Here is a 12,267-nt window from a genome sequence, read left to right as displayed (position 1 = left end):
TCATTGTTTTGTCATTAAATCAATTTTTAAATGTTATTAGAAATAAAAATGTGCATCTCTTGCTTTAATGCATTCCATGCATTCCCCTTTTCCACCTTCAAGATTTTAGTTTCAGCACAGGGGAATGAACTCCCAACTTGCAGTCCGTTCCTCCCTGGCACTAAAGATCACTGGGGTTTACAACTTCAATCACCTTTCTGCAAGCCAATAAACATCAGGACTAGCAGGTTTTAGCACTTCTCCGAGAAGCGGATCTTTCCAACTGCACTTCCCAGCACCAGCTCTCCACCTGCTGCACAGACGCTGCCGTAACCGCACCTTCAGTTGAATTTAATGGCAGAAGCCGAAGAACTCCACTCTACGCACACCACGGGGGATAAAGAAGCTGTGAAGGTTTAAGGGGAGTTTGCAGCCATCATTTTCCTTTTTTTTTTTTTCATTTCCACACAACTGGCTGAAGTTGGCAGCACCAGTCACATTAAGTTACACATTACTACAGACCATCTGGTAAAGCAGCGTTTGGGTACAAATTAAGATTTTAAACTTCACATTTCTATTAGAAAACCAGATATACTCTTTTCTTCCACTGCAAGTCTCACATTTTTTGTCCACCTGATCTACACCAATAACAGAGAAAGCTTTAACAGCACAGAACCCTTACCATGACAGAAGACCTTAAGTCTTTCAACAGATCAGTGCTGTTTCACCAAAACACAGGTCTTCCCTAAAGATCTTCTTTCCTAAGGAACTTTTTGAGGACTGGAACCACAGTGTTCACTGAAGCCAACATACCTCATCGTTACTTACCACCACTAAGCAGCAGGATAAGTCTTGAAAAGATCAGTGAACTTTTCCTGGTGTCATTTGAAAAACGCAATTCTAGGAGCTTGACTGCGAGCGTATCGTAACACCAAGTGAACTGTCGGAAACGCAGCTGAAATGGTGAGGAATGGACCCTCTTGGCAGTACTATTGAAATGCATACAATACAGCGCCTCAAGGGTCTTCTTGGAATTGCAAGAACAATATTAGGAGATTTATTTCTCTACTCCTTGTTGTAGGATGACAGAAGTATCTGATGAAATCCTGACAAGATAGTAATGGTAATATCCCCTCCTCTCTTGGTAACGTCACACAAGAAAACAATGTGACATGTCCAGCAACTATAGCTGAGAAATTTCATCCTTACTCTGAGGGGAGGTCCACAAAGCTCTTCACCAACCTGCAGCAAAACCTGAAGATACTACTGATTTGTCCCAACAAAGGCAGGCTACTTTTACAACCTACTAAATGTATTTATATATAGAGCTGCATAATAACTAGAAGACCTTAGCAACAAAGGGCAGCTTCAGCCTACAGCAGTACTATGTGTGACTATGTCCATGTAAGAGGTTCTTCGTGTCTCCACTGATGGTCCAAAGTCTAACGAACCCAACGTCAACAAATGCCAGCAAAGCATGTGGCAGCCAAACCCTGCCATTCACGGAAAGCGTGCTGCTACGGGCATCCAACAGCAGCACATAGCACTGCTCACCTGCTGGGACCTGCACTGGTGGAAGGTTGCAAAGCTGCATGAAGCATCAGGAACTGTGGTAGCACCCTGACAACACTGATGTCTCTTAGTACGAGCCAGAAAAAGATATTTTTTAGGGATAATGACAAAGATTAGTGCTGACTCTCATTCCTAACAGTGGAGCAGGACATGGTCAACTCCATCACATCTTCATCAACAGATGCATAGGTAGACACCGAGACAGTCTTGATGAATAGTCATACAGTTGAGCCTTCACCACTTTAATTCTCATGTGTTAGCACAAGGCTGCTGTGGATCTATATATAATCATGCCAACATAAACAGCATGCCTGAACTGTACATTCCTCTACAAAAACTGTCTCCCCGCATCAGACTCAGATCACCTTTCGGTAAGTTACTGTTGTCTCTCCTCCAATTCAATTCTAGATCCCATTTGAATTAACTTTATAGGCATCTCCTATGTTACTTCTGTGTAAAATGTGAAGTTCCTCCCCTCTGTCAATCAGGGTTCCTGCTACATGCCATCTTTGTATCACAGCACTTCACACAGCCGGAGTTAGTCATTAACCCCTCCCCACGAACGCTGATCCTTCTTCATTTACACACCCAATTAACAAAACAGAGCAGCCCCCAAATACAGAGGACAGGCTGTTAACAGCAAGGAAGGTTCAAAGTAGCAACATACCAAAACCACAGCATGACAGACATGAATAAAACACCCATTAAAAAAATACTCCGGGGTAAGGATAACACTATGCAGAGTACCAGAAGAATCGTTAGAGCCCCCAGCCTTAAGAAACTTTAAGGGAATTTGAGCCAAAGATCTGTCAGATATGACCTGACATAGTTGATTTTACCACAGGGCACAGAAGACAGAACAGGTAACCCTTGCTTGCGATAGCATACTGTAAAGTTCTTGTCATTACAGTCAGCTGGCTTGCTTACCCAGTGTGTACCCATTTGCTGGCTTATAAGGTACTTCACGTTAAGAGTTTTGGGGTAGGAATCACATGTTTTTATTCTCTGTTTTAATACTATATAGTACAAAAAGTTCACAATCAGAACTCTGATATCTGCAAGGAAGAACAACAACAAAAAGCACAGAAAAAAAACAAGCCACAACAAACCGCATAACAACAAAACAAACCCAACCAACCAAACACACACACAAAACCAAACACACAGCACCCCACCATCCCAACCACTTGAAAATAGCCCCGGGAAATAACTGAGGATGACACTTGCAACCTGACAGTACACTATTTTTCTTCTTAGCCTGTCTTTCACAAGTGAGGTGCCTTCCAGCCAGCGCAGCTCCAGCACCTGAGGAAGCACTTGTCAAGAGAAGCTGCATTCTGCACCTCCCAGCACAACCACACAACCTGGACATGGAGTTGAGTATCAAGCTACCGAACCTTAGGCTGACCTTCAAGAGACAGAGCAGTGCACTGGATCTGTCTGCTATGTAAGTCTTTGTGTATCAACACACACACAAAATTTGAGAAGTGCAATAGTGATTATTACCCTATTATTACCCAGTTAGATCACAATCAATCCAGCTCATAATGGATGAAACAGTAAATATGACAAGCAAATAAGTTAAGATTTACCATAAGTACAGCAAAGACTTTCAGGAGTTACTTAACTTCACAGCCTGGCTATTTAAGAAACAACCCATATCTTGGGTTTTGTTTTCCACACTTTCATGCTGCAGGAACAGGAGAGGCACGGCCCAATTTTCTCCACAATAAGCTGCCCTTGGGTCCACATAACCCTTCTCATACCATCCTTTTCTCCCTCCCCAACCTCCACCTTTAAACCCTTTCAACCTCTGGGATGTACAGCCCATTTCTAATAGCCTCACTTTAACTCTTCCTCTGTCCCACCACCACCCTGAAGGATAAAATGTATCTTGCAGTTGAAGAAGGACAAGCGGTAAAACAGTTCAAGTGTCATAAGACTCCTTGATACACTCTGTATAAAGAACATGATTTTGAAACTTTCAGGCAACTTCTTAGTCTCCTTCTCAGAAAAACTTGGTTTAACTTGCACTTCAACCATTTTTTAAGTCTAGCAACCAACTTTATCAAGAATTCTGACAACCTTTCCCTCTAGACGTGAAGAAAGTTAAAATAGCACAACTGACACCTTTCTTTAGAACTTATGCACCAGTGTCAAACCATACAGATGAAGCAGAACATCGATTAGAAAAAGACATTTTCAGAAAAGCAATTCAGAAGATACTGCAGCAAACTAAGAAACATGGTGCTTGTTTATATGCACGTTTCACTGCAAAAACTTGCAGTTCAAATTCAAAATGCTAATTCTGAAACAGATTTTAGAACAAAAAATTCACTACTAATGAAAGACCAAGCCTTAAAGCAACATACATTTTACTGCATTAGTGTCAAGTGCTTTATTGCTTTGACAATCTGTAGGACAGACTTAATGGAGTATTCCTGCACATTATGCATCCTAACTCTTTTGCATATAGAAGAGTACCTTGAACGGAGGTCATACATATTGAATGAAGTTTTGGCAATACAATCTGACAAGCTGTTGAAGCCAGACAGATGTATCCCACTAACTCAAGAGACAATGTTGTCAAGAGACACTTTCATATCTTATTTCATATTACACTTGCACATGTTCACACCCACACACTGAAGACCACTTATGTATTCCTTCTTTTTCCAAATTAAAATTCATTTAACTCAATACTCCGTGGAATACAAATAGCTAGCTTTGTCATGCATGCTGTTCTGGTTCCTGTAACCTCGAATACACAAGAATACCGATAACTATTCCAAAAGTATTAATCACTCATTCTTTAAGATTTCAGTGTAATATTAAAAAAAGAAAGCTAAAAGGAAACTTCACTGTTTAAAGCATAATCTATCAGGGAATCATGATTTCTTCAGTTCATATCTATTTAATATAGAAGCACCACAACTTTTCCTAATGGGTCTTCCAAGTGTCACACATTAAGGTCTTTTGTTCCTTAAAGGGCTTTCAGAAATCATTCACTTAGTCTTGTGCCTTAAAAGATTAGTCGTTGGCCATGATCCACAAACTCTTAGGGATTTCATCCAAATTAAACGGTTATAAATTTCCTCCTCGCATTCTATCATAAATTCTCTAATTCACGTAAGAAGTCCCATAATAAATTCCAAGTAGTCTTCCCTTCTGCAGGAGTCCCCAAAGCTCACAAGCTATTGTTCGCTTGTCCTAGCTTCATCTTGACTGGCACATCATGCTTGACAATCCAAGATCTGCACTTTGAGAACTGGTATCATCTGTTTAAACCACTACCTTTTTCACCACTGTCTTGTCACACATCCTTCTTACAACTATTCTTAAAATGTGCATGTACAGCAAAGTGCATATGGTCAACTGAGGGACAACTAGTGCTTCTAAACATTTGAGAATCAACTTCATACTCTAACAGCATCAATAAATACTTACAACTAAAGGAGGAGCCTCAAGCAGGTTGAAGAGTCAACCAGGTATTTTCAGACAACAGATATTTCTTAGGGTATCTTAGCAAACACTGAAGATTACTCTGAGAGCCAGTAGAAATAAATCTGAAGGCTCTGTTGCTTTTCAAAGTAGGGAGGCAACCAGTGATTCTGAATGCCTTGCACGTCAGTCTGGAGCTGTGGCTTTGATGCACTGCAGCATCTTTACTACCAAGTGCTTCCAGAAAACTCTATCGTATCGCTTGAAGCATCAACTGAATTTGAAGACTTCCTGACAAGGTTTACATTTACCTCAGGTTAAACATCTTACTTTTCCTCGATTCTGCATCAAAGGATCAGATTTGACTACCCAGGTTATTTGAACAAGAAATGTTGAAAAGCACAGTCCATCTTTACAGGGCTATCCTTTTTCCCATCAAGATAACTACTCAGGTTCAAAAGGCCTGCTGTTGAAAGTTTACAAAAAAGCATTTTCACTTATCTGTAGTAGCGGAGGAAAACAGAGATGTGGTTTTTCATAATAGGTTTGACTGAACCAGAGCCCGCTCAGCAGCAAAGAGCCTATTCCACCTCCTCCAAACAGCTCACGCTCCTGAGCCCGTTCCTGAAAACTTTTTCTTCTGGTTCCTTTACTTTCCAAATCAATCGATTCCCCGAGCTGGTGCCCAGGCTTCCAGCACACCCATGCCAGCACCCAGCCAAGGGAAGCCCCCACTACATTGTTCATTTGCATCTGCCTTCATTACATGGCAATTAAAAAAGGACGCAGCAGAGATGTTTCCTGGGAAAAGCTGCACCCGCAAGCCTCTTTGGGCACTCTGTTCAAAAACTGCCTCAGTTTACTTTCTTGTTACAAGTTCCATACAAGCATCTTTTCTCGAAAAAAACAATTCCACCATACATCCCGTTTCTCAAGAATGAAATACAATATTTAACAGGCCACATTCACGTGTTAATGGTAAACTTAATAATCTTAAATCCTGTTAAGATCTCTGCTAGGCAACACATAACCTGGACTTTCTCCACATTCTTCCCTTTTTCCCCATCCCATATACCCTCATTTGCAGAACAGCTGCCACCAGTGTGCAAGACCTGTATAGAAAAGCAAATGTCCTGACCAGGATTGGAAAAGAGATATCTTAAGCAACAACCACCCCTCCATCTCAAGAAGCACAGTTTAGTTTCTCACGTTATCAAATCCATATCAAATTTGCCATTCGCTTCAAATATAGGTCTTGGAAAACAAAAGGAGACCTATCAAGTCCTTAAGTAGACAGATCCATGACAAGGGCAGCTTCGTGTTTTCCCATACTGTGCTTCATGTCTGCAGCTTCCGATTTAGGATGATTTGGGCTGACACCAAACAATTTTGACTCATGCGGGATTCGCAGAGCTTGAGTGCATTATGAACATCCCACAGAGAAGCTGTTTCGATTTTGGGCTGAATGCACAATTAAGTCGAGCAGTTTTTAAAATCCGCCCTTGAATGTCACCTTCAGGAGAGCTACAGGAAGTTAATCATCATCAGTGGTTCATCACATTTCAGCCTGCTCTTCTAATCCCAAACGCGTGGTTATGCTGAATTTCCGCAGCAGTGCATACCGCAGAGGTGGCTGGTTTCCTCAGAACCCTCACTTAAAGCAGTGTAGTGTATCTAAATGAAGAGCTTCAGCTTTAAATAGCTTCAAAATTACAGGATCTACATTTCATTTGGTTTCTCCCCTCCATGTTAACTCTGAGTTGAGTAATCAAATACCAAACCACTCAAATATAAAAGCAAAACTTGCAAGCATTACCACTAAAAACGATCAGAGTAGGCAACTGAAGAGTTAATCCTGGAACGCTGTCCTCAAATAACCCTGCGGTGGGTTGATATTACAGCTGAACACGCTGCCTCTAGTGCTCCCGCTACTGCTATCGAATGCGCCACAGCAACTTCCACTGCCGAAGGGCATGGTCAGTCACAGCAAAATGCAATTAAAGTTGGCATTTCCAGCCTCACGTCCGTTCTCTGGTAGCCACAACCTTTCCTTCCAGCAGCACTGCTGCACCTGGGCAGAGGGAATGCAGCCCTGACAAGGGAAGTGCTATGAAAATCATCTTGGCACTTTTTAGGAACCCGGCAAAATTTAACCTTGGGTATTGGTTGGATCCCGAACCACTCAATTTTCCTGTTAAATCTTAGGATTTCTAACATTGCAGACACAACCAGCTCTGTAAACCAAATTACAGCGCACGACAGCAGTAATTTCTCTGTTCCTTCTCTCTTGACATTTAAACGGGCAATTTATTGCCTGCTAAAATTACCACTTCCCTCCATCCAATATCAAAGGGATCTCTCCTCAGGGTGGAATACTGCTGTGCGAACAGATGCCATCTCTCAGAACCGAAAAGCAAAGCCTCAACTCCATTTTACAATACAAACCTCCTAGTAGTAAAATAACTCACGTCTTCAAAAACAGTAGCTACATTTTGTCTTAACAATTATTCTTACTATTGACAGGTATGTATTAAAGGCTCTACTTTTTTTCCTGCATTTCTTGCTTCCAGGCAAAGTATAAAGGGGAGAAGCATTTGTTGGCTTACTACAACCACCTGGAAGCCTTTCCATATAAATCTAACCTTGGCATATGTTTTTGTTCCACCAGTTTTTTTGCTGCCTGCATAACGCAGTCACAGAGCACAACTACTTCTGCATGCAGTATGGACTGCTGTCCACCGACACAAAAAGCTGATGTATAAAACCTGACAGTCACTGAGTACTATCTAGCTGGGGAAGAAAATGGCTAAGTCACCACTAACTTTAGTGGATTTCACTCTCAGAGCTATAAACTGACCAGGAGAGCATTTTCAGATCACCGGTCCAAACATGTAAAATTCAGAAACAATTCCAGTTTCGGCACGTGCATCTGTAATAAGTAGCATAAGTTATAGAGAAACAGAAAAAAAAACAAAACCAAAATCAGGCTGAGATTATGACCTACGACTGAAGCTACTGATCCAAACACTTCCCTGCTTATCTGAAATCCATCAGCTCATTATAATACAGAGAATCCCAGTAATAAGCTACTTTACAAGATGATCTAAAGAAACCTCTTCTTTGATACAGGCATTTGTGGTCTGAATTTACATATTTCTTCTATGAACAAAAAAGAACCAAACTGAGCACAAGACATTTTGGACAACTATATGCTAGTTTTTAGAGCAGCTGTTCCACTGAAGAGATTCAGAAAAAATCTTAGTATTGCTTGATTTATTCCCATGCAAATCCATTATTTCCAATTACATTTGGGATATAATAAATTGTGACCAAAACACTAGTATGAATATTCTTTTTAGTGAAGGCAGTAATTTCTTTAAATCTTATGTCTCATTATGCACAGGATAGATGTTTTTTTGAGAGTCAAGTCTCCAGGAACTGGTCCACTCTGGTCACTTATCAAACAAGAATAATCCAAGCCAAGTTCCCCCTGTTATGAAATGATCAGATTTGGGGATGAAATCCACCTGATTTCTACTCAGAACCTCACTGAGACGAGCACGCTTACATAAAGGAATTTAACTTAGACCGATTTCTGCCTGAGCAAAACCCAAAGGAGACATTCTTGTGTGATTCTGTCTAGTGTCATGCCGCAACCTGTACTCTACATCCACACATAATTGGCGTTCCTCACCAAAATACGATTCCCAAAGTTGCTGGCAAATACTCTGTCTGCATCTCAGAAGTACGTCTGCCTGGGAATTTGTGAGGTTTCCACCACGATCTCTCCCATCAGCACACACAACAGTTTCATGTATGGAAGGTTTGATGGTGCTGTTGAAAGACAGAGGGAGTGTATTCAAACAAGCAGCCTCCTGAATCTTCTATTCCGAGAATTGTTATATCAGAACACCACTCCCAACCTCTACTCTCTTCGACAACAGCACTGGGATAACAATAAAATTTGAAGTAAATAAAAGAAACAAGGGATTAGCATGAAGCCAGTAGAAGATTCAGACAAGTTTCGCAGATCCCCATGGAAGACGTGCCTGTCCATTACTATACAGGCTCATGACCTGAATGATCCACAAAATTGTTGAGTCATCAACTGTAGGGAACAGCTCGCTGCTTGAAATGTCATCAAAACCTGGTTATTTCAATATATAACTGAAAGAGACACGGGGGGAAAAACGGCTTGCCATTCACCTCAAACACCATAGAAATTACAAGGGGAGGATGCAACTTCACAGAGCAGATCACCTAAGCATTTATGCTAACCCATAAAACTGTAAATATTTTACAACCTAGCATAGTTAGCCTGCATTGTTCCAGGGTCAAGATTAATGCTAATGGATAAGGAACGTAGCTCACTAATTATAAAATGAAATTCAGAAAACATTTTCTCCCAGTCATTCAGATTTTGAAATTACTGCCCCCACTTCATGAACATCAGCTCTGTTCAAACACTGCATTTTCCCCATAAACATCCTGCATTTTCTACCACCCAAAAGCTTGTCCTATGAAGAGTTTAGATCCTTTCTCACCCAAGGTTCAGGTAATATTCTAGTCATCATGATACAAAGCAAGACTTACTCAAAAGCTTACCTGAAGCCAAACTAAGTAGCTGTCCTCCTAGACTTTGGGAGTCATACTCGGATAAGCAGAGAACGCAACCTAAATCTCACAGTTCAACTTTAGTGCTTTTCTAACAACTTTAACAGATGGAAGCAAGACTCCAATGACCAGCTTCTACTCCTTGAACTTTTATGTAAGTATTTGCCGAGGGATTTAATGCTCCCTTATTTAAGATGAGTAACTTTGCCATTTTAATATACAAGATTTTTACCTAAGGGGTAACACAGAATTATCAAGGACAATGAAAGGAAAACTACAGTAAGCCACAATTTCCCCCTGCTCTTAATTCTATGTTCCTACAACTTGTAGTTGTCCCAATAAAATTGATCTTGTCCCATCAAGCCTAATACCGCACTAACCTCTGGAAACTTCAGCTGAATGAGTTCAGCAGTAGGTCTCAAGAGATGTTATATAACTTTTTGCTCATCCTTTCCACATGAGTACTATTGCTCAAACATCACAAAACAGATTAACAATACTACACTAGTTCTTCTATTTTTTTTCCCCAACAGAGTATATACCCTACTTTCATCCGAATTTCTTACTGATGCTTGTCATTGTCAACAGATGAAAGACTGAAGCTCAACAGTGCACCTAGTCCCCATCACAGACTTCTGAACCACAGAATTTCAGGCATCCTTCCTTCCCACTGATACTGCCCATTGCTTGGTTTTGCCAGTGCTCAAAGAAAAAAAGAGAGAAAACATAACACAGGACAGACAGTGTAACAGACTGCAAGAAGTGATGTCAAATACGCTGTGCAAACTGATCAATCCACTATTTGCTGTTCCTTTCAAGGACTAGACAAATTCGGCATCCTTTTTACATCACCCCATCTCAAAGTCTGGCTGCAGTTACATCCAAAACATCTAAGAAAGGTTTATTCACCCTTTCCATGATCTTGAAAAAGAAAAAGCTTTAAGGGTTCTTTCTGCTGACTGCACAACAAAAGACATATTACTGATTTAGCCGCTATTTTAGCATAAAAACCCCTTTTAGAGCAGCACAGTATCTAACTGTAGCATCTTTTTTTCCAACCACACGTTATCTTCCACACTGATCTACGCTTTTAAGTTTGATCGACGAGGATAGCTGTACTGCGGCTTACTCCCCTCCGCTTTAGGAACCCAAAAACTGAAACATCTGAAACTGTTCTCCATCAAAGATGGTGAAGGAGGGGGCAAAAGGATCACAGGTGTGGGCAGCAACAGAACAAAACCCTGTTTGCTACGACAGACTCGTGCTGGACGTTTCCAGGAATTTTCTCCACGCAGAGGACCCTGCGTGGATGGTGCCAGGAGCACCGTGCAAGAGCCGAATGTCCCACGCTGGGGACACACGGAGCCAGCACGACCCCACGGCCCTAATGAGCAAAACCGGCTGGACACGCCACGCTGCGGATGCAGCCGCCGAGCATGCCTGCAGAGGGGAAAAAAAACCAAAACAAACAAAAAAACCAGAAGTGGGAACAGAACAACGGGATTCCCCTCAGTATTTGAAAATCGGCTCTAAATCCTACACATGGGCACGTTCGGAGGGAGTTCCAGCACAGCGTCCCTGAGCCAGCAGGACCGGAGCGCTCCCGGCCCAGCCCCACGGGCGCGACCCCCCCTTCCCCGGGAGCGGCACCAGGGCGGGCACGGCGCGGAGAGCCGCCCGCACACCGACAGCCCCGGCGGGGCAGGAACCTCCTCGCCCTGCGGGAAGGGCCAGCCGGGAGCGCAGCGGCCGCAGGGGGGTGAAACTTCCTATTAAGGGCAGGCGGCCCCGCAGCCCCGGGCCCGCCGCGCTCTGCGGCGCCGCCATGGCGGGGCCCGCCCGGCCGCCGCGGCTGCGCGCTCCCGGCGGCGGGAAGCGGCCCGGCCCTCCCTTCCCTTCCCTTCCCCTCCCCGCCGCTGCACCTGCTGCCGCGGGGGAGGGCGATGCGGCGGGGCCGCCGGGCCGCGCTCCCTCACGGGGCGCTGCGGAGCCCGGGCCGGGGGAAGGCGCCGCCACCTCCGCCCCAACGGCCCGTCCCCGCCACCCCCTCACACACACACCCCCCGCCCCCGCCTCACCCCGCGCTCACCCACGCTCCGGTAGCCCAGGATCGCGATCTTGCGGGACTTGGACGGCGGCATCTTCTTCCCCGCCCGGCCCCGAACCACATCAAGGGCGGCGGCGACAGCGGAGGAGGCGGCGGCGCTGGGCGGGCGGCTGAGGGGGAGCGGGACGCGCCGCCAGCGACATGCGGCGGGGGAGGGGCGGCGGGGCGAGCGCACGGGACCGCGGCGCCTGGCAGCAGCGCCCGCCCCACGTGACCGCCGCGCTCGCCAGCCCCTCACGTACCTGTGCGTCACGCGTCACAGGCCGGAGCCGCGACCTCGGCGCCGTGCGGAGCGGGCCCGGGCGCCGCCAGGGGAAAAACTCGCTGCGTCATGCCTCGCCCCTCCGCCCCGCCCCTCCGCGCCGATTGGACGGTGCTGCTGAAGCGCGGGCGGCGATTGGCCGAGAGCGGCGGCTGCAGTAACGTTCAAAGAAAGGGGCGGGGCTGGCGAACGAGGGCGAGCGGGGACGCGGATTGGCTGGGAGGGGGCTGGGGAGCCGCGCGTGCGCAGCGGTTCACGGGGTCTCGGAGTCACAGAATGTCAGGGATTGGAA

The 12,267-nt window shown here is 44.6% G+C and overlaps 1 protein-coding gene across 2 annotated transcripts in view; it reads right to left on the bottom strand.

Moving 5' to 3' along the window:
* Positions 1-12,057, bottom strand: part of RHEB (Ras homolog, mTORC1 binding) — a 42,531-nt gene extending 30,474 nt beyond the window's left edge. For both annotated transcript variants that reach the window (XM_080339834.1, XM_080339835.1), the window contains exon 1: positions 11,696-12,057. In XM_080339834.1, the coding sequence (XP_080195960.1) occupies positions 11,696-11,747 (52 nt within the window). In that variant the 5' untranslated portion in view covers positions 11,748-12,057. The remainder of the gene's footprint in view (positions 1-11,695) is intronic.
* Between the last annotated feature and the right edge of the window lie 210 nt (positions 12,058-12,267).

This window comes from Nesoenas mayeri (assembly GCF_963082525.1).
Source record: "Nesoenas mayeri genome assembly, chromosome: 2".
In the NCBI taxonomy this organism is placed as follows: domain Eukaryota; kingdom Metazoa; phylum Chordata; class Aves; order Columbiformes; family Columbidae; genus Nesoenas; species Nesoenas mayeri.
The sequence above is the reverse complement of the archived record's forward strand: the minus strand, read 5'-3'. Positions and strand labels throughout refer to the sequence as shown.